This window comes from Simochromis diagramma, unplaced genomic scaffold, assembly GCF_900408965.1.
Source record: "Simochromis diagramma unplaced genomic scaffold, fSimDia1.1 OVJJ01000344.1, whole genome shotgun sequence".
In the NCBI taxonomy this organism is placed as follows: Eukaryota; Metazoa; Chordata; class Actinopteri; order Cichliformes; family Cichlidae; genus Simochromis; species Simochromis diagramma.
The window spans coordinates 15,089,001-15,111,788 of NW_024387375.1; the positions used below are offsets into that span (position 1 = coordinate 15,089,001).

At 40.7% G+C, this 22,788-nt stretch overlaps 2 protein-coding genes across 2 annotated transcripts in view; one reads left to right on the top strand and one right to left on the bottom strand.

Annotated features, from left to right (window-relative positions):
• The window catches only part of megf6 (multiple EGF like domains 6), a 61,493-nt gene that overhangs the window by 22,269 nt on the left and 16,436 nt on the right, over window positions 1–22,788 (bottom strand). The window contains exons 5-19 of the mRNA XM_040009202.1: window positions 22,111–22,233; window positions 17,288–17,410; window positions 14,944–15,069; window positions 14,569–14,691; window positions 12,913–13,035; window positions 12,170–12,307; window positions 10,193–10,315; window positions 9,764–9,886; window positions 9,435–9,686; window positions 9,144–9,272; window positions 7,176–7,304; window positions 6,650–6,778; window positions 2,848–2,982; window positions 2,345–2,479; window positions 1,170–1,295 (exon numbers count right to left, since the gene is read on the bottom strand). Coding sequence (XP_039865136.1) covers window positions 1,170–1,295; window positions 2,345–2,479; window positions 2,848–2,982; window positions 6,650–6,778; window positions 7,176–7,304; window positions 9,144–9,272; window positions 9,435–9,686; window positions 9,764–9,886; window positions 10,193–10,315; window positions 12,170–12,307; window positions 12,913–13,035; window positions 14,569–14,691; window positions 14,944–15,069; window positions 17,288–17,410; window positions 22,111–22,233 — 2,037 coding nt within the window. The remainder of the gene's footprint in view (window positions 1–1,169; window positions 1,296–2,344; window positions 2,480–2,847; window positions 2,983–6,649; window positions 6,779–7,175; window positions 7,305–9,143; window positions 9,273–9,434; window positions 9,687–9,763; window positions 9,887–10,192; window positions 10,316–12,169; window positions 12,308–12,912; window positions 13,036–14,568; window positions 14,692–14,943; window positions 15,070–17,287; window positions 17,411–22,110; window positions 22,234–22,788) is intronic.
• Window positions 3,041–6,620, top strand: LOC120719752 (EH domain-containing protein 2-like). The gene is made up of 6 exons (XM_040009204.1): window positions 3,041–3,946; window positions 4,068–4,244; window positions 4,359–4,456; window positions 4,848–5,260; window positions 5,360–5,524; window positions 5,631–6,620. The coding sequence occupies exons 1-6, from the start codon at window positions 3,726–3,728 to the stop codon at window positions 6,189–6,191; spliced, it is 1,635 nt and encodes a 544-aa protein (XP_039865138.1). The 5' UTR covers window positions 3,041–3,725; the 3' UTR covers window positions 6,192–6,620.

The following is a 22,788-nucleotide window of genomic DNA, read 5'->3' on the forward strand; positions in this document are numbered from 1 at the left end:
ATTTATGTTTTTAACTTCTCAGATTTAATACACATTCAAATATTGTAGAAATTGTAGTAAAGTGCAGTTTTGAGCCATCCACGATTTTTTTAATATTTTGCTTTCAGACTTTTTTGTCATTTTTTTAAAGTCATCCTGAGCAATAGTGCTCAAGACTTTTTGTAGGTCTCTCAAAGTTTTTCTTTGGTCATTGACTGCTTTTTAGCTCATTTTCAGTCCAGTCCTGAGATGAACCAGTTTACACAAAATCCCAAAGACAACACAGTTTGAAAGGAATAAAAAATGTATTTTTACACCAACAGAGGTAACTCCAAGAATCTGAAACCTTTCCCATATCGTCATGGTGAGCAGAAGAAGTGGGAGTCCTAAAATGATACTTCAGAGCAGTAATTGAAAATTGTCCTTAAGAAACAGGAAAAAAAATCCAACAACCATCTGACACAGGACCCCAAAGATCCATCTGACTCTTCAGATGAACAAGCTACTGCTCACTGAAGCCTCATCAAAAATGGTGTCAGTGTGAGGACAGCAGTCAAGAAATCATTCTCATGGAAGAAAAAAAACAGGGAGAAAAAAGGCTGAGTTATGCCAAACTACACAAGACCCACACTGAAAATCAGTGGCAACAGGTCAGGAATAATGAATCCAAATTTGACATTTTTGGTCCAAATTATTGTTTATATGTACAAGGGAGGTCGGGGATCTTGTAAAAAGTGATGGAGTTATGAAAACATGAGATTTTGATCCACTATGTAAGATCATCTGAAAAGTACAATCATACAACGATTCCAAACACACTGGTAAATCAATAAAAATAGACCTATATGGAAAAATAACACAATGGATCACTATCAGTTATGGACTGGCCTCCGCAGAGCCCAGACCTCTACATTACTGAAGCAGTGTGGGATCATCTTGACAGAGAACAGAACAAAAGTCAGCCAACAGCTTTGAATGTCCTTCAAGAAGCCTGGAGAAGTATTCCTGAAGCCTGCTTAAAGAAATTAAAAGAAATATTGACTAAGGGAGTTCATGTTGTTTAAAGTTCGTCATAAAAGATATTGACTTACAAGCTTGTTAGGTTCAGTGATTTATTTAAAAATGTCCAAACATAACATGGAAACCCAGTATATAAGGCAAAAATTAATTTTTAATTTTATAATGAATACCTTCCTGGCACGAGTGTCCCATCTTTCCATCAGGACAGATGCATTGTCCAGTTATGGGATCACAAGAAGCTCCACTGCAATCACAGGTCAGAAGACAGTTCTCTCCATAGCTTCCAGCTTGGCAGGCTAGCAACACAAAATACACAACAGACATGATGTAACAGGAGAAAAAATAAAAGACTGGGTTACACAACAGTGAAAAAAATTATTAAGAGAGGCAGCTGGACAAGTGAAAATGTTGAAATCATAATCACTTGATGCTTATTTATTCAGCCTCTGCCAAAAGCTCCTGCTGTAATAACTGAATTAAATCGCCCCTGTCATGACCTGGCCTGCAACTTAAGCTATGGACAACCTAGAGAAAAAGGAAAAAAAACCTTTTATTTGGGTTGCAAACCCAGCAAGCCTAGGCTTGGACTGTGCACTAGTGTTGACACATGGTAACTCTGTTATCTTAGTCCGCTCCCCAGAGACATAAAGTGATGTTTTTACCAGAGGCTCCTGAGCAATATTCAGCATCACTTTAGAGCACAGCACAGAGGGTTGAACTTTCCATCAACCAGCAGAGTAAACAGCCAGAGGGCACCCTGCTGTACAGGAACCCTGCTTTCTAGTTGTGTAGTTTGCAACAACAAGAACACCTGCACTGACCAGGTGAATTCATAGATGCATTTCACCTACTACATCCCCGTAATCAGTCAAAGCTATCAAATGATGAATAGAAGAAGGAGGCGAGGATAGAGGAGTAAAGAAAGATCTATATGCTTTGTAGGGAAATTAAAAATGTGACAAAGCTGAGCAAACACATAACAAAATGCGCTGCTTTGAAAAAGGCACACAGTTGCACAAGCAACAACTATGCAAACTATAAGCATGCGTGCTGACACGTGTCAGTATGCCGGCCCACGCAGTTCACAAATTCACACACATTATTACACTGTGCGGTCTTTCACTATAAAAGCTGTGACCACATGAGTGCACTGTGGAATCGAGCTCTGTGGAGAACACTGCGTTTGCAGAGGTTAAAAGGAACGAGTGATATTATTAATGCGAGCCAAACATCTGAAAATAACTGCACTGCATACGTTAGACATCAAAATAACTGAACATGTGCTCTTACATTGGCTTTTACAAAGTGCTTTAAATCTTTCTTCTTTTTTTTTTTTTTTGCTTACCCAGTTGACAGTTATGTCCGTGAAGCCCTGCAGGACATTTCTGGCTGCACTCTCCAGTCTTGGGGTCACATGACCCTCCACCTGGACAGTCACATGGCTGCTCACAGCCGGGCCCGAAAAAGCCTGGATCGCATTCTACAATGAGACACGCAGATGCATAAAAGATTAAGATGATGTGCAGTCTCTAACCAAATATCTTAGATACCTTCATCGAGTAGAAGCTTGATTGTTAAAGACCACCGACAACCTCCTAAACTCTTCTTCTTCTTCTACACACTATTATACTAAAACTGTACTGCAAGGAAACAGCAAGACTCCCCTTTGTAGCTCACATTAGAGATGCGTTACTGCAACTGGAAACATATTTGTTCATGTTTAGAACCTTTAAAACAGCTGAGAAAGTAATACGCCCTCGTCTCTGTTCAGCATTTGGCCTGAAAATGTAACCAAACACAAATCTTAACCACTTCATTCCTGTCAAGGAATAAACTTGCTTTTTATACCTTGTTCACATCGTGGGCCGTGATACGCAGCTTTGCAGAAACAGCTTCCCGTTTTGGGGTCACAGGCGGTGGAATGTTTTTGAACACAGTCGCACTCCTTGGAACAGCCCGGTCCGTGCGTCCACCTGGGACAAGCTGAGAGGTTTTAAAAACAGACAGAAAAAGGCTGATAGTATGGAAGTAGAAGGTTAGATTATCCTCTTGTGTTTGAGTAATACTACACAAAATCCGTTCATTAGACACTTATATAACTGTTGATAGCTGCAGAAATGCTGCACTAAACCAACTTCACTTTCTGTTGTCTAAAGTTTAGCTGGTCACAATTTCATGGAAAAAAGGAAAATATATTGAAATTAAACATTCTTTGCTATCGAAATGCACTTAAGTATGAGCCAAACAAACACACCCAGTCACCATGTTATGACAACGATAGATTTCTGCTGGCTGAAGTCATGTGACTGCTGCCTCCTGTTTCTCCTGATTTATTGAACTTTGACTCCTCTGACTGTTTTTGCAAGTACTTTAATTGCTGCTTGTATATAAACGCATTTAATAAACAGATTTAAGTTTTGTGCATGACCTTTAAGTCTGACAATTGTTACATCCCTGTGGGTGAATCTTGCCAAAACTGTCCCCACACAGCAACAAAAGCTGAGCTGCACTCCACCCTGTCCCTCTTGATATTGGCTTTATGTTAGGTGCAGCTGCAGGCTCCAGTTACACCCTCTCCACCCTCTCTAACGTCCCGCTGCAGGATGAAGCAGACAGCTGTGAGAATCTGATAATATGCCTTGTGCACATTCTTCCATCATTTAGTTGGGTCTAAGAAGAGCGAGCAGCTTCCACACTGAGAAATTAAGAGTAAAACTGCTGTCGCCATGTCCTTCCGGAGGCTTTGGAGCACCCCGAAAGCAATGGGGGACGTCAACATGGTGACAGAGGAGCTGAAGAATCTTTATTACAAGCGGCTGCTGCCAGTAGAAAAATACTATTCTTTCCATCACTTTCACTCACCAAGCTATGAGGACGCAGACTTTGACAACAAACCGATGGTGCTGGTGATGGGTCAGTACTCAACAGGAAAGACTACTTTTATCAGGTAAGCTCAGGACTTGGATCATTAAAAAGAAAAAGGGAAAAAAAGGATCTGCATGCATTAACTTGCCATGTTTTAAACAAAGGGAGATAACAGTGCTGGTTTGCACCATGTGTGTCTCAAGGTATCTCATAGAGCAAGATTTTCTTGGTAGCAGAGTTGGGCCAGAGCCAACCACTGACTGCTTCACTGCCCTCATGTATGGAGAAGTCGAGGGAATCATCCCTGGGAATGCCCTCACGATGGACCCGAAAAAGCCCTTTCGCAACCTCGACCCTTTTGGAAATTCGTTTCTGAACAGGTGATGAGCGTTCACAGAGGAGAATTCCTGTTTGTATAATGTACTGATAGGATTATGCTTTGCCATTATTCCTATAAATGAATCAAGTAATCCCGAAATGCATCACATTTACAGGTTTCAGTGTGTTCAGATGCCAAATCAGATCCTTGAGAGTATCAGCATAATTGACACGCCAGGCATCTTGACTGCTGCTAAAAGAAAACTGAGCCGAGGTGAGGCTGAATGTCTTCTAATTTCCCTTTTAGTGCCAGAGGAAATTAACAAGCCTTTGCTTCTATTAATGTTGGACTGTGGGAGCAGAGTGATACATGTAGTAGACCCAGTGAAGTAGGAACATTTCAGCCAGCAAAATTCAAACACTTGAAGGCAGAAGCAAAGCTGATGAAAGCAGTATGACTTTGGGCTGGCAGGAGATAAGCTGAGAGGAACTGAAAAGCCTTTGCTTTGTTTTATGGACACATTTTTCAGTGGGTGTAACCGAAATGGCTTGAAACCAGTGAGGACCTCTGGGATGTGTAAAACGTTCCTCGATGGCTTGAGGCTGTGAGGCTGTGTTACATACAGTCTTAATGAAACCCCTATGTTTCTGTTCCTTCTCCCCAGGCTATGACTTCGCAGCAGTGCTGCGCTGGTTTGCAGAGCGTGTCGATCGGATCATCCTGCTGTTTGACGCGCATAAGCTGGAGTTTTCTGATGAGCTCACACGAGCATTCGGGGCCCTGTGCGGTTATGAGGACAAGTTGCGTGTGGTTCTCAACAAAGCTGACAGGGTGGACTCTCAGTATCTGATGAGAGTGTATGGCGCCCTCATGTGGTCACTGGGAAAAGTGTTTCGAACCCCTGAGATTTTACGGGTTTACATCGGATCCTTCTGGTCAGAGCCGAGGCAGATGTGTGACCACTACCAGCTGATAGAGTTGGAGGAGGAGGATTTGTTGGCCGATATAAGGAACCTGCCACGCAACGCTGCAGTACGCAAGCTGAATGACCTGGTGAAGAGAGCGCGCTTAGTGAGGGTCAGAAATCAGCCGTTATGATAAATTCCAACCGGTACTTTGCATATACAAATTCAGCTGCTGTGGTGACCTTTGTGACTCCCTTGTGTTTCTTCACAGGCTCATGCACACATTATCAGCTATCTGAAGCAGGAGATGCCAACCATTTTTTGTAGAGAAAGCAAGAAGCATAATCTGATCTACCAGCTTCCCGTGATTTTTAACAAGATTCAGCAGCAGCATCGTGTCCCAGCTGGCGATTTCCCCGACTGCACAAAGATGCAGGTCAACAAAACAACTTCTTTGATTATTGTTTAAATGCCATATTTGTTAGATTTCATTCACTCTAATGTTCTGTGTTAGTCTCACATGCGATTGCACACATTTTCAGGAGAAACTTTTGGGGCAAGACTTCTCAAAGTTCAAGAAGCTAAAACCGAGCCTTATGGCCTCCTTGGATAAACTCCTCAGCACTGACATCGCCAAGCTGGTCCCCTACATCCAACAACAAGAACAGAGAAAGCGATCCCTCCACGGAGTGCTGGACGGGGAATTTTTGAGAACATTCAAGCCCGAGCATTACAGCAGAGACCCGTTCAAAGAACCTCCCATAGATGAGGGGAGCGAGCTAGATTTCGATGAGTGGGTAGTGGAGAAATACAAACCCAAATATGATGAGATTTTCTACAACCTCAGTCCAACTGAGGGCAAACTTAGCGGAACCAAAGTCAAAGAGTGGATGACAAAGACTCTTCTGCCCAACTCTGTGCTCGCTCACATCTGGAGGCTGTCCGATGTAGACGGGGATGGCATGCTGGACGATGAGGAGTTTGCTTTGGCGGTCCACCTCATCGAGGAGAAAGTGGAGGGCCACTGGCTCCCCAGAGAGCTGCCTCCACACCTGGTGCCACCATCAAAACGGCTAAGTGAAGCAAGCGACGTGTCGGTGTGAACTTGTCATCCAAAGGAAACGGAAAGCTGAGAACGTGTATTCATTACAAGTAAAATTAATGCAGATTTTTTACAATGTTGGCAGTTTGAGTACTATGAAAACTGAAGTGTGTGTGTGCGTGTGTGTGTGTGTGTGCGTGTGTGTGTGTGTGTGTGTGTGTGTGTGTGTGCAAACCTGAAAACGTATTAACAGCTGACACAACCTAAAGCTTACTGTTATTGGTTATGAATAATTTGATTTTGAAGTATTATTCACACTTTTTTTGACAACTACGTTATTGTTGTCATCTTATAAGGAAACACAACAGCAAATATTGTCAGTTGCATGGACAGTCTCTCTTCAGCTAATGCAGTAAAAGTTTCATATTCCCTGACTGTTAAGCTTTTCTTTAATATGGGACATTAAAAACATTGACATTGCTATCACCAATATTTTGAACTCTAACAATTCTCACTCACCCAGGTGGCAAAAACGCCCATATAATCCTGGAGGGCACAGGCAGCCTCCATAGAGACGATGGCAGTGCACACTGTTGGGACAGTTGCACTTTCTTCTGCAGTGCCTCCCAAAAAAACCCTTTGGGCAACCTGTGAGCAAGAATAATGCCAAATAAATTAGTCCCTGCTTAGATTCAAAAATACAACAGAGCCCACATGCCTCATTTGTGAGAAGACATCTTTAATAATGGTAATGACTCATTCAGCACACACTGAAGAAGAATATAGGGCAGTGATTTCCAAACCCTGGGATATCAAGATGAATCTAGTTATTTATAAGATAATCACCCTGGTATGAAACAAGCTTTAATTCATGTTTTTTTTTTCTTATCTTTCTAGCATAAATCTTTTTAATGACTCATCAGTTTTAGAGGATAAAAGCATTCTGACAGATGTCTAATCACATAGTTAAATTCATGTGGAGGGGGTCGCAAGCAAACTAGATCCAGGTGGTTGCATGCGTCTGTAGGAATGCGTGTATACAAACCATCCTCGCAGAGCAAGCCTTGCACCCCAGGGGGGCACAAACACTTGCCAGTCACAGGGTCACAGGAGCCTCCATTCTGACAGCGACACAGGCTGTTGCAGGCCTGTCCGTAGCTCCCCTGTGGACAAGCTGAAGAGAAAGGAGATGAAGATTTTTTTTGGCTCAAAAAAAGTTCAGTGTGGAAATCCAAAGATATATATATATATATATATTTTTTTTTTTTTTAAATTTGAAAATAAACACTTCAAAAGCTAGAGTTTTGGTCTAGGCAGTAAACACTTTCAGCTTCCGTCCTCTCTTTCCTGGTGTTGTGGGTTTGCCTGACTTTCTTAATCTCACTGGCCTTGTTAGCAGTTCTGAGAAGAAACAGCTGGCCATTTAAGACGTGCTCAAGTATTCTAATCCATCAAGTTAACTGCTGCTTAACTTCCATATCGCAGCTTCTTTACAACAGTTTTATATCGCAGGATGAAATTGTTTAAAATAGTGTAGCAACGGCAGCACCCTGTGGTATTGGAACAGGATAAGAACAGGAAATAGTTCAGAATGAATGAATTAATATATAAATGAAGGGACAAGACGTATTTAGAGAAATCATAATAATATATGAAAAAGGCAGTGAACAGGTGAGTAGGCAAGGGTGTCGTTTTGTATTGAGGTACCCTCTTGACTTCCTGGTTAAATAAAATAAATACTTAAGGCATCCTGAGGCAACATGTATAACAAAGAGAGTTTTAAACACCATAAATACTTGTAATGCTTCAACAGCAGTATTAAGAGTTGGCACACTGCTTCAGCGATATGATTCAAATATAATTCAATTATTTGAGATATGGGAAAGAGTAACCCAGTTAATTATATATTTTTTATATATATACAACTTCATACAATAAAAATGTTATATGTCACATTTTTTAAAGGCCATACATGGCCCATTTTTTTTTTTCCTTATAGCCCCCTATGTTGTTGTCTACTGCACCATTCCCCATATCTTTGCCTCAGGCAGCAATATTCCTCATCTACTCCACCTGAAAATGCTGCCCAGGCCCATCACCTTCAGGGTGTGCATCTGAACACTGCCTCCCTCAGACTCTCATTTCAGATTGCTTCTAATGGACTTATCACACGTGGCTCTCCTCCTCAGGTTCAGACCAAAAGACAGCCTTTAATCACAGAGCTGGATGGGAACAATGAAGCTTTGCTTTGTAACCCAGTAGTGGACATCCTTGGCCTCGGGCTGTGCTCTTGCTGTGGGTCCTGGCCACAGTAGTAGCAGACAAATTGATTCCCCTGGCCCTCTTGTGTTCTGGAGCCCATAAACAACACAGCCTCCCACACAAGAGCCGTCAGGCTTTGATACATGACGCTGGATCGATGCACACAGGGAGCTATGTCATCTTTCTTTAACTAGACCATACTGCTAAAGGCAGTTCAAATAGCTCTGGGAAAACATGTGCCTTGTGATACAATCCAGGCTATGTGCATGCCCGTCTATGCTGTACTGTTCAATGTACAACTGAATCAGATATGTGATCAGGACATGACTCATTCGCTTTGGTCAATTTTCCCATACAAATAAATAAATAAATAAATAAATAAATGTCTTCCCTTCATCCCTTTCTGTCTGAAAGTGAGATGAGAAGATGATCATGTGCCACTTAAAATAATGGTAAATATGGAGCCAGTTTCCCCTCTAAGGCTTTGTCATAATGTGTCATTTGTATACGAAATACTTTTATAAAGTCACAATTTTTTTTATTTTTTGTGCAAAATAAGCCAATGAGATATAGCCTAGTATTTACAAATCCCACCATATAGTTTTTATTACTTCTGGATGGAGCAAAGTCTTCATGCTAAGCTAACTTGCTACAGTACACTGATGACAGGTGGCACATGATTTATCCCGAAGGACAGTGTTTGTGTTATGACGGAAAGACGTCACTTCAGAACACTTTTAAAGATCCTCACTCTCGTTGCAGATGACCCCCGTCCAGCCAGGCGAACATTCGCATCGGTCTCTGTTTACGTTGCACGCTCCATGCACGCAGTCTTCACAGCTTACACTGCAGTCCTCCCCAAATGAGTCATCTAGACACACTAAAAAAGGAAATTCCAAAGGAAATTCCTGAAGATCATCAACATTTAATAGGAAAACAAAAGGAGAGTAATAAAATAATATTGATCTGGTCAGGCACAAAGTGCAGACTCAGCACACATGCTTTGTTTTTCTTGTTTTCGGGTTTTGTTTTTTTACTGTACCTATGTGACTTTCCAGTCTGAGCTCTCCCCTGCGCTCTCTCAGGATCTCTAATACTTTTTCACTGTCACCACGGTGACTACCATCATCGTCGTCATCATCTTCGCTGCCGTAATGGGAGCGCAAGGCTGCCGTGTACTGCAGGAGCTGAGGAGCGTTGCGGAACAGCAGGTCCGGTAATCTGCCAGCCTCGAGCTGCACTTCCTCATCTTCCTCTTCTTCATCTTCCTCTTCCAGCTCTCTGTCGTAAAGAGCTAAAGAGACCAAGTACAATGTTATATGTCAAGAAGAAATGCAGAGTGGTATCTGGAAAGCTGAAAATGTTACTCACACACGCAAGAGCGCCGGTCCTCATTCAAACGGAAGCCCTGTTGACAAAAGCACTCGTACGCTCCCACAGTGTTGATGCAGTATTGTTCACAGTCTGAGGTCTCTGCCAGACACTCATCAATGTCTAACAGAAGAAAATGCAAACATAGTGCAAGTATATGAAAAGGTAGTGTAGCACTGCAAGATGACACAGATATGGATTTTTTTTTTCTACCCATCCAGAAGTTGCACTTGACTGTACATCGCTTTTTGAGTAAAATGTTCTTTTTTTCCCCCCTTTTCTAGTAGGAACTGGCCTTGAAAGGATTAATTTTTCAGGACTCACTTAGTAAATACGCTTTTTAGAATTTGTGTCATACACAGCTTTGCCACAACACAGAAAACCTTAATAAGTACCAGACTAGATGATCTGCTAAGAGTCCAACCTTACCGTCACAGCTGCAACCGTCTGGATTTAGTCTGTAACCAGGCCAGCAGCTGCACTCATAGCCGCCTGGATAATTTTTACAGAAGTGGCTGCAGCAGGACTCGTCACTCACACACTCATTATTATCTGTGGAAAGTATTAAAGAGCTGGTATGAAGAGATCCTTCTGAAGGAGCCAAAACACATTAAATAAAACAGGTGAAAACAATATATATATATATTAGGGGTGCAACGATATTCGTATCGATATCGAACCGTTCGATACAGTGCTTTCGGTTCGGTACGCATATGTATCGAACAATACAACATTTGTAATTTATTTTATCAATTTTCCTTCTGACGATGCTGTCTGTGTTGAGCGCTCAGTGAATCTGCGTTCGACTACTCCGCCTAGGCTGCACTGTCGAGCGCAGATCCACTGAGCGCTCCACACAGACAGCATAGTCAGAAGGAAGAGCGCAGGGCAAGCTAGCGAGACAGAAGTTAAGCTCTACTTGCAACAGGCAAATTGAACCTCATTCAGATCTGGCGTTTGGAATTATTTTGGTTTTCATGTGACGTATGACCCTGAAGGTAAGCGAGTCATGGACTAAAGTAAAACAGTATGTTGGATGTGCCATGCAATGCTCAATTACATTGGTGTGAACTAGTTTGTTAGCGCAGTTAGCTCGTTAACGTGTTTGCCGTCTAGCCCCATGCACGGAGCGATCGGCGGTAGCTCGTTAACGGAGATTTGCCGTGTTGTGGCGTTAAGGTCATTTCAACGAGATTAACCTGAAAGCACTAGTGGGAACACAACGAATATGACTGCACATTTACGCCGACATCATCCTAGTGCAAAGACAAGTGAAGCAGACAAAAAAGCAAGCATGCTACTAACTTTAGCCGAGTCATTTAGACAGCTGTTAGCACATGATTCTCCTTATGCTGCTGAGAATATAGCCCAGAAGAAGCGGATAGTATAGCTTTTATTTTGGAAAGAGCCATTTCTCTGTAATAAACTCTCTTTTCCAAAGATGAGTGATTCCTCAATCAGATACAGGGCTTGCAATATCGCTAGCCCGACGTCCATGGAGCTAGCGATTTTTTCAGTCGGGCTACCAAAATCTATCTCTTCCCTGCCCGTCGGGCTATTGTAGGAAGAAAATATATGTCAATGCTTTTGCATTCTTTCAGAAATGTAGCTGGGTAATTATGTCATTGGCATCGGTGAGCCACTGTCAATATGTGACATATTGAAGTCGCGTTTGAATTTGCGCTTGTTTTTTTGCTTTCACTTTGCAATCGTGCGAACTGTGTATAGAGAGCGACAGCACTGATCTGTGAGTGATGATAATTTGTGCACCAATTCCTCTGACATCGTCTTATTAATCGTTAGCTTACTATGCAAACATGACAAGTGAAATCTCCCGCAGCAAGCTTAAACATGTGAGAGGTTGATCGCGCAGAAAATCGCTGAGCTTATGTGAGTGAGCGTGTAAAAGCATTTCAGTTCTGCTGAGCCAAATAAGACAGGTCAGGGTGAAGAAGTGACAGCCAAAGAAAAGCTTACCACAAAACGGAGAAGTTATGACAAATCAGACTATAAGGCAAAAAGAAAGTGCAGCTTTATGGTTTCATGGACAAAAGAATTTCTGTGGCTGCAATATGACGAGCTAAATAACCAGGGCTGCACATAAGTGGTCCGCAGGTGCGCATTCGCTGTCAAAATAAAAAACACGCACAAGGGTTAGGGTTCAATTTAAAAACTGTACTTTTGAGTTAAAATATATATTTATAATTTTAATAAATGACAAATTAAAAATGCATGAACATTTTTTTGTATCGAAAAAATATCGAACCGTGACACCAAAGTATCGAACCGAACCGAACCGTGAATTTTGTGTATCGTTGCACCCCTAATATATATATATATATATATATATATATATATATATATATATATATACACACACACACACATATATATAGAAGGTCTGACCTACACAGGTCTTCCTGTCTTGGTCCAGCTGGTAACCCTGGTTACAGGAGCAAAGAGGGCCATTGGTGGTATGCTCACAATGATGAGAGCAACCTCCGTTGTTCTTCTCGCAGCTGTTTACAATCTCCATCTCAATGCCTGGAGATGAAAGGATCAAACCGCAATAACAGTACACAACCACAGATGAAATATAGGGTCAATGACACGGGGCATTTTTGGCTAATAGTGACTCTGTAAATCACATTTAATTTTGCATTTTATATGCTCAACATAAATACCTAATGAGAGTATGATGGATTTAAATAGGATATAACTTAGGACTCGGTTGAATTTTGAGGCATATCACGCATGTCAGTCCTGTGTGCTACACTGAAATGCTTACAAGCAAAGTTTTGTGATTCAAATTAAAGAGCAGTTTACAAGTAACCTGGTATTTGCGTTGTGTTCTGTTGTTAGCAGAAAAAAAAAGGAAATGATTTTAGAATGTGCAAGCTGCACCAGCCTGCGCTATAGTGTGCAGTGGTATTCATATTTATTTAGCAAAGGAAAGGTTACTAGTTAAATTCCCATTACAGTCAAAAAATCCCTTTGGGGTTAAAAATAATAAAACTAAGGCACATTTGAATCAGAACATTTTCAACGAAGTCATTCTGAAATGATGTAAGTTGTTCCCTTATTTGCATAATAAAAAGCACTCAGCAGTCTTTACAGTTTGTGGAAGGTAGGCTGAAGTTCTTACTTACGGTAGCATTGTTTAGCATCAGCACCGAGTTCAAAACCCGGATGACACACACAGCTAAAGGAACCCAACATGTTGACACAACCATGGGAACACTTGGCATGGCCAGAGCTGCACTCATCAATGTCTATAAGAGGCAAATATTAACACACTTTAGATACTGGTATGACAAATGTCAACAGATACACCATAACATGTAGGCAGAAACACATGAGCATGAGAAAAGTCCACTGATTGTGTCAAAGATTTATCTACCGTATTGCAAAACTGCAGAATATTATTCAGCGTCATATTAAGAAACAGCGGAGGTAAACAGGATTTCAGTGTTCATGAAACTTGTATCCTGGAACCTGACTTTCTTGGTCGAGTAGCAGCTAAGTCTCCAACCAAATCCAGAGTTCCTAAAACAAGTAGATGTGCGCAGTCCTGTGGAAAGTTAATTACAGCTCTCAACATCTTGCAGAACCACAATTAGCTATAACATTAAGTAACTACTTTCCATATGAGTTTCTCACAATGTAGCGGAGGGAATCTGGCCTACTTTGAATCCTGTTTCATTTAATTGAGGTCTGTAGGCATTGATTTATGCACAGTTCTCTTAAGGTCCCATCACAAAATTTCATTTAGGTTGAGATCTGGGCATTGACTGAGCCACTGCAGGACCTTGATTATTTTCTTTTTCATTTCATGTCATTCTGTTATAGTTTTGCTGTTGTGCCTGGACTCATTGTCCTGTTTCATGGCTCAATTTCAGCCATGCTTGACTCTGCAATCCCATAGGGAAAAGAAATAGTAAAAACTTGTAAAAGACTTGCATAAGATCTGGCCTACTTCATATAGTGAATCATATAAGGCTTACATGATTTACTCATGAAAGTGGCCACTTTCTCATTACTTTCATATATTGTTTTAGTAAGTATCCAAAACATACAAGTTTCATTTATATAATTTTTCAAGGGATCTTATATCTTTTTTCACTTTTGTATGCTTTTCATACAAGTTTCACACAAGACAGATACAAACTTTATAATATTTATATATATCTTTTCCATATGGGATGCTTTGGGACACAGTTGAGTTCATGGTCAACTCAATGACTGCAAGGCATGAATCGCTACACCTCCACCACCATACTTGACAGTTGGAATGAGGTCTTTGTGATGATATCCTGTGTTTGTGTTTTATGGCCAAACCTCTTCCCTTTGGTCTTATCTGTCCAAAGGGCATGTTCCAGAAGCCATGCAGTTTGTTCTGTGCCATGCTGCCATGTTGTTTTTATAGACAAGTCATACTTTTTCATTCTTTTTGTAACTGAACAATCGGGAACTTTAACATTCAGCATGCTAACTGAGGTTGCAGGGGTCTGAGAGGTTTTTTGTAGTTTCTTTAAGTCAAAAAGGTTGAGTTTGCTGGGAAGATTATGGCATTATATAACACACACCTGAATGCTTAGACCTGCTCACACCTGCCAATGATCTAATAATTAAGTGCATTTGATTAGTAGCGCCTCGTTGCTACTTGCCCTCTTAGTTATAGGGAAGCAGTAATGGTGTAGTTAGTTTCTCACAGGACTGCATAGAAAACTTTCTTTCTCACATACAGGAAATCAGAGGTCTTATCTGAGTTATAGCTATGTGAGTGAGAGAGAGGGCTTTGTCACCTTCACAGTTCTTGGCATCTCCAGCCAGTGCAAAACCAGGTCGGCAGCTGCAGTGAACTCGGCCTTCTTCTGAAGTACACATCTGGCTGCAGCCTCCATTCCTCTCCTCACAGGGGTCCCTCACTAACACGAGGAGAAACATACACATACATATATTTGCAGAATGAAGCTAGGTCAGGACAGTTTGATGAGGACAATTTGTATTCTTGACATCTGAATCATGCACATTAATATACTTTCTGTCACAACAAGATTCCTAGTAAAATTAATCAGTGCATTAGAAAATCCATGAAGACTATTCAGATTTTGAGCTGTGTAATGCACAGCTCTGCCACTTTAACAGATGTTTCTGCACCAAAAGTTAGGCTGACTTACATTTACAGTGTCTCCCATCCCTCTTCAGCTGGTAGTTCTTCCGACACTCACATTTGTAGTGATTGTCCCCCGTGTCCACACACTTGTGTTCACATCCACCATTCAAGACAGAGCAGGAATTCACAGCTTAAGAGCAAAGAAGATAGACGAGTGCTCAGTAAAAAAAAAAAGTCATAAAGCCCATCCGCTCAGGTGCTCAAGTGCAGATTTAATGGGGCTGAAAGTCGCACTAAGTTTTCAGTAACTTAGAAAGGATGATAAATATAACTGAATTTTCTGGCAATTCAAAATACCTTTCACAGCTCAAGTTGCACAGCTGTATAATTGTGGAAAACACTTGAGTAAATGCAGGAAACTGGAAAAAAAAAAGGTCTTCAATAGGCCTGTTGGTCCAATGACTACCTCTGGTTTATTTTCTAATGATCTTTCCATCCTATCATTCCTGCAACTTAATGACGTGCCAAATATGAATATTAGCCGTGTGCCTTCTGGGTGCTCTAAACACAGACATGATGACACAGGCTGTAAAACTGAATGAACGGCAGGCTTTTAACACTGATGACTTCCACAGACACAATTAGCCATCCCTCTGCATCCGTACCTATCCTTTAACACAAAGCTGCAGCTGGAAACTGAGAGCATTAGGGGACATACATAGAAACAGAGATGTACCGATTTTCTCCAAGTAACAAATTGTTTCATTAAATGACAAATTTTATGGCCCTAAAAGGGTAAAAGTACTTTACCGCCTTGCATTTCTCCTTTTAAATTGTGTCTGAATTTCTCACAAGGATTATTCAATGAAGTTCTAACTTCTACGCTTTCATTCTGTTTTTTTCACTATGTCTGTTTGTTACATTTGTACAAAACCCAAAGTGAAGAAATTAGTTCTGGCATTAACTGTGTTCAGTGACTGCTACCAATGAAGTCTGGTTTTCATTGGACTGAACACTCACTGGCCACTTCATTATGTAGACCTTGCTAATCCTGGCTTCAGAACACCCTTAATTCTTTGTGGCACAGATTTATCGAGGTGGTGGAAACATTCCACACAGAGTTTGGTTCATGTTACAGCGTCACACATTTGCTCCACATCCATGATATCGCCCACTTTGGGATTACGATTTCGCGTTGTGCTAAGAAACTATTCCCCACACCATTATGCCAACACCCGCAGTCTGAACCCTACCATCTGAATGTTGCAACACAAATCTAGACTCATTAAGCAGGCAACATTTTTTCAGACATCTATTGTGAGCTGTAGCTTCAGGTTCCTGCTCTTAGCTAACAGGAATGGCACCCACTGTCATCCTCAGCTGCTGTAGTCCAAGTTTTCATATCTTGAGATGCTCTTCTGCATACCGTGGCTGTAATGACTGGTTATCTGAGTTATTAATGTCTTCCTGTTAGCTTGACACAGTCTTACCATGTTCCTCTGACCTCTGACATTAAGAAAGCATTTTCGCCCAGCAAGCTGCCGCTCACTGGATATTTTCTTTTTGTCGAACTGTTTTCTGTAAACAATAGAAATTGTTGTGTGGGAAAATCCCAGCAGCTAAGCAGTTTCTGAAATGCTTCGACTGGCTCGTCTGGCACCAACAACCTTTCTTCCCCTATTGTAATGCTCAGTTTGAACTTCAGCAGATCATCTTGACCATGTCTGCATGTTTAAAAGCACTGAGTTGTTTCCTGACTTATTACAGATTTGTGTTAACCAGCAGTTGAGAAAGTATACATGTCAGTTATGCCTCCAGTTTGCACTCTTGGTAAGGTAAGATAAGATAAGATAAGATAAGATAAGATAAGATAAGATCAGATCAACACAAATCATGGCAACAACAAAAAACGAAAATTGCACACAGACCTAAGCATAAATGACAAAATATTGCCATAAACACTAAAAACATCAGAGACAATGATGCTGATGGATTCTCGTATACACACTTTCTACATCCATGTTCCGAGTAAGTGCATTATCAGTGTGTATCCTAAGTATTTGTATGGCATAACCTTTCTAATGTCATGAACGTGTAGTAAAGGGCTCTGATCGCCAGATGATCTGTTGCTTAAGTTTCATAAAATAAATATGGTGAGATTGACATTAATATTCCCATCAAAAGCTTGGAAAGAAAGCTCACAAGCAAATTCTCAGAATGTCAGGCTATCCATCAAAAGTGCAATAAATTCAAACCATTTTTTAAAAAACTGTATTTTATCTGTTTTATTACAAAGAGAATGATTGCATAAAATCCTGAATTATTAATGTGGGAAAAATACTGTGTGGGGAGGAGTAGATAGAAAACAGTTTCCACAAGTGCTGTAAATCCTTTTCTTTAGTACTTACCGATACAAGTTCGACCATCTGAGTGCATGCGGAAGCCTTCACTGCACTCACAGTGATGGGAGCCCGGTGTGTTGACACATGTCTGCTGGCATCCTCCATTGAGCTCCTCACATTCATCTACATCTGAACACACAGATATGGAATGCATGCATACCTCATACAGATATATATTTATATGTATTCATGCACCCAGGGGCGGATCTAGAAGGGTGGCATGGGGTGGCAAGTGCCACCCTACAATGATTCCTTGCCACCCCAAGTGCCACCCCAGTTTTGCATATGACAGTGTTGTTTATTAAAATAAGATAGCATTAACAGTTTGAGCGTAGTTACAGTCAACAGTGAATATAAATGCTAAAACTGAATGTATTGGATAGTGTTCCCCCCCTGCAACATTAACAAATGGTTCAGCCCATAGCAGGACCGGCTTTTTTCTTGTTTTCAAATCAAATCAAATCAAATCAAATCAAATCAAATCAAATCACTTTTATTGTCACATCACATGTGCAGGCACACTGGCACAGCACATGCGAGTGAAATTCTTGTGTGCGAGCCCCACAAGCAACAGAGATGTGCAAACACAACAACACAAACGAGCAAAATACAAGAATGGCCGACCTGAAACTAATAAATATATGTACAATATATAATAGTGTATGCATTTCTGGATGTGTATACTAAATATTTTCGTGTGTGTGTGTGTGTGTGTGTGTGTGTGTGTGTGTGTGTGTGTGTATACACATTTTTACAAATTAAATAGTAAAAATAGTTTTCAGTAGCAAGCGATGCTTATGATTGTGCCAGAGCACATTTTGAACAACACCATGGGAATTTCGGATTTTACACAGGTGTTTGGATGTTACACTCTGGAAATGGAAGAAAGGTGAGTGTTATGAACCCTCTGTGGTCCACGGACACTCTGCACCTCCAAATCACATGACTATTTTAAGGTGACATAGCATCAAGCTGCAGCCACGCTGAGTTTCTATTTCAACCCACATTGAAAGTTCGGACTTCAAAGTTTTTACATTTTAATTACAGGCCAGTAAATCCAGAGTTATGATAATATATATAAGCCACGCTTTTTTCGTAAATACTGTCGTCAGGTTTTTGTGTGTGTGTGTTTTAAGCGTTTTCTAAGGACAGCGCGAAAACAGTAAAGAAAGGGGAAAAAGCCACCGCTTTCCTATCGGTGGACAAATGCACCATGTCGACCAATTCAAAAAAAAAGTCAACATATGGAATTTGGTTGTTTAGGAAGAGGGAAAAGTTTTGGGAGTGACTGTAACGGCAGCGAGACAGAGCGAGCAAGTGTGTGTGTGAGAGAGAGTTTTTAGATGTGGGAGATTTGTGATGGTTAGTGTGGAGTGTATACTTAGTGTATTGTGTTGTCTTGTGTAGCTGTTCTGTTGTGTAGTCGTTTTGTTTTGTGCATATGTGTTTGGGTGGGGGGGAGGCTTTGATTTTGCCACCCCATTTGATTTCTTTGCCACCTTCATGCCACCCTAAGAAAATTTCTCTGGATCCGCCCCTGCATGCACCACGCCTTGCTTCTGACTGATTCAAATATGAAATTTACAGCCATCACAGTGATGAATATGGAACAGTTTCTCTGCTTCTTGATTAAAAGTTTGCGCTTTGCTCAGGAATGAGACACCTGTAACTGTGGTCAGTTGTGAGAGAACAGGCGTTCAATTTAATGAAGGATTAAAATGAGCTTTTTAGAAACAAGGAATTTATTACATCCTTAATATAAAAAAAAAAGTCCCACCCAGCTTTGAGGTGGTCTAATTAAACATTTCGTTTGACGCACGCCAAATAACAGAAAATGAATAACGCAATTTTACGGGATTGTGGAATAAAGAGGTGTAATTGTGTAATTTTAACCAATTTTAAGCTCCAATTTCTCATGCTTTAAAATGTTAATTATTAAGTGTGCTGTTCAGCTTATTCCCCCATCAGCTCCTTCAGTTTTACTAGTGAAGAAAAACACTAAAAGCTAACTGCATATTATGTCTCCTGTGAACAAAACGATGAAACGGTGAATATCAGCAGCACAAACTACATGTACTCTGAGCTCCGAAGGAAAGACTTTTACAACTACACTTTCTTTGGTGTGAGTGATGAGTGGTTTATCATGCTCTTTGCACACGATTCATTTGTTCACTGTGTTTCCTACAGTGTGTGTCAGAGAGAAGGAAGCCGTGAAGCCAAAAACCTGAAACCTCAACTCACGTATACGTATTGGGGACGGTGCTCATAAGATCCTCCAAAACTCTTCCTGCTTGTCATCTCTGACTTTTTGAGATTACACTAATTCCTGTGTTATGTCTGTGTGTGCAATGACTGCCCAAATAAAGTTTTATTTTGTGTTTTCTTTTTGTATTTTTCCCAAGAACATGTGGTTCAGTTTATTTGAGCATGCACAACACAACCATAATTCTGGTTTCTCTGAGGTCAGAGAATTTCCTAAGTACTACAAATATACTAAATCACTTTCATATAGTTTATGTGTGCATTTATTTGTGTTTGTGTTTTGCTTTCTACACATTTAAATCCCTGGCAAACCCATGTGGGCAATCCTCTCCAAAGTGATTGCAAGACTATAGTCGCCTGAAGAAATTCCTAATGGTTTGCCCCATTCTTTGAACATATACATGGATGTTAGAAATATTTACTGCACATTGCACTCGTAAGGTGTGTGCCACTGAAACAAGGCTCTTTTGTATGACTGCTATTGTGAATGATGCTTAACATCCAAAACAGCTGAACAGAAAAAAGTTTGTCAAGGTTGCTTATTGGTTTCCCCAGTTGAGATAATTTCAGCGTGAGACACACAGTGAGGTGCATGCAGGGCTGGAGGTATCACAGGTCAGGAGGTCATATCATGTGACAGCAGAATTGTTGAGCTAACACATACAATTAGGCGAAACAGCAGCCTTACTAACATGCTGCTGAACTGCTTTAGTGGCACAAATGAGGTAGAATTTTTTTTCTTTTTTTTAAAAAAAAGGTAGTCTGAATGTTAAAAGAGCCCATTTTAGTGAGAACCAAAAACTCAAAGCAAGTTCTCTCACCAAAATCTTCAGGGTGCTTCAGTTTTGGTCAGATAAAACTCTAAAAATAGTAACGTCACTTTCTTTTCTGCCACATGTTAAAGTCAAAAACACTCTTTTCTGCCAGTAATTTAACCACATGTAGTGAACAAATGGGGCAACTGTGGTTCAGGAGATAGAATGGGTCACCCGCCCCGGTCTGGCTCCTCCAACCTGCATGTCAAAGTGTCCTTAGGCGAAATACTGAACCCCAAGTTGCCCTTGATGCATCTATTGGAGTGTGAGTCTATGAGTGTTTGGTGCAAGTGAAAAATGCTATGTAAGTATCAGGTTGTACTTTCACGCAAATTCACACAAAAGCCCCTAAAATAAGAAATGAACAGCTGCTAATGCTGCTCACTCCTGACTTCTCCAGCAACCTGTGAGGCATAAAAATGTTAGAGTGACACTATCCTGCCTTAAAGGTCAAAGATCAGGAGCATTTGTTCACACCTGTAGCTTTTAGGAACAAATGGGCGCGCCGCTAACTCAGCGTATTTCTTTCAAAGAAGACAGATGAACTGGGAGGGCACGCTTGTTATAATATATCAGCACTGCCTGTGTGGACAGATGCATGTGTAGGTCTACAGAGGCCAGATCATTTAAATGTAGCAGATTCAAGAAATACTTGTGGAGAAAACACAAAGGCCACTGAATTACCTCACATGGATGAATGTGAACAAATGCTCACGTTCATTTATAGATGGCACCAATGTTTTTAGTCAAAATAATAGGTGTGTCACTATGTAAAAGTTTCTAAAGTTAACTTTTTTCTCTCTGAGTTTAAAAAGCCCAAAAAGTATACAATGAATGGTAAAATAAAGGCCTAAATTAAATGTACAGTGATCATTTTTTGTGCTATTGCTGATGGAACACAGTACCACAGGCTCATGTAAATGATGGCATGTGTCTGCCTATACAGTAGATGAACACTGAGTGCATCATCTGCATAAAGACACAACTGCAGTAAAGCTTCTAATCAAGAGATTGAGAAAAGATTAGGAAGGAGAAGAAGATGGGCAGATACTGAAAAATGGATCACGCCAGTGTTTTCCTGCAATGTCATAATTATTTTTTCCTAACCAAGCGGTTTTGGTGCCGTAACTTTGACTGTTTCAAATGGGAAGTTGCATCAAAAATAACGTTATGATTGGCACCTAATGTCTCTACCATAACGTTATTTTTTACCCTAATAAACTTGCACAGAATTTCTGTGACTGTGTCTTGATTGTGATGCTATCTCGCTGGGAAAAACTTGACCACAGGCAGACAAGCAGCCAAAGTAAGCCCATGCAAAAATGCCTTCATTGTAGTTCCCATAACTAATTACTCAGTGCATTTATGATTTCAGACTAAAGGTAAATTGAAGCAGGAAAGTGGACTGCCATAAAATGTTGGAAGAGAAGATGATCGTATTTAGGGCTTTCTGTGCAAAAAGCTTTATAGTGATGTCATAATTAATCAGCTAGGGGCCGTCTTACTATGGGGTTACACAAGCTGGGACACATAAACATGACACTCAGTACTCAGTAGTCATTAGTACTGAGTTACATGAACTCGATTACAGAGAACAGAGTCGTAGCACTACTAAATGATAACAAATTCACAGGCACATTATATTATATTATATTATATTATATTATATTATATTATATTATAATAATAACAATGAAGTTAACCCAGGAGGTCAGTGTTTGTACGCCAGCTATTTCTAGATGTCCACCTTACCATTGCAGGCCTTGCCATCTGGCCCCAGTCTACTGCCTTCAGGGCACTTGCAGTAGTAGCTGCCAATGGTGTTGCAACAGTACCCCTCACAGCCGCCTTCATCCACTTCACATTCGTTAACATCTGAAAGAAGAACATTAAAGGCTAAGTTCACTAAGTTAATTCACAGTTAACAAAACATTGCAGCTTAATTAAATGTGACAAAAGGATTTTTGGCCTCACTGCATCCTAAACTCTTTGTAGGGTTTTTGTTTGTTTGCCTCTTTCCTTTCTTTTTATTTTTTTCTTTGTATTATTTTAGGGTCTTCACCTTACAATACAATGCATCTTGAGGAACTGTTGTTGTGATTTAGTGATATATATAAATAAAATTGAAGTCTATTGACAGGATTTAAGGATCGGTGCACTCATGAAGCACAATGAAAGAACAGGAGAAAGTCTCATCCCTGCTGCTCAACCACAAACTGCTCAAGTGCAAGAGACACAATCCTGAGACCACCGAACCTAACACTCCGTTTACCCACAGGGCACAACCAAGAGAGATGGACTAAGACCTTGCCAGGGGAGGCTGAGGAGTATGATCCCCCTAAACGTGAAGCACACCATCCAGACCCTCCTCTTGAAGAGGGGATCCACCACCCAAGTTTTTCAGTCCAGGTACAATCTCCCCAACTTCCA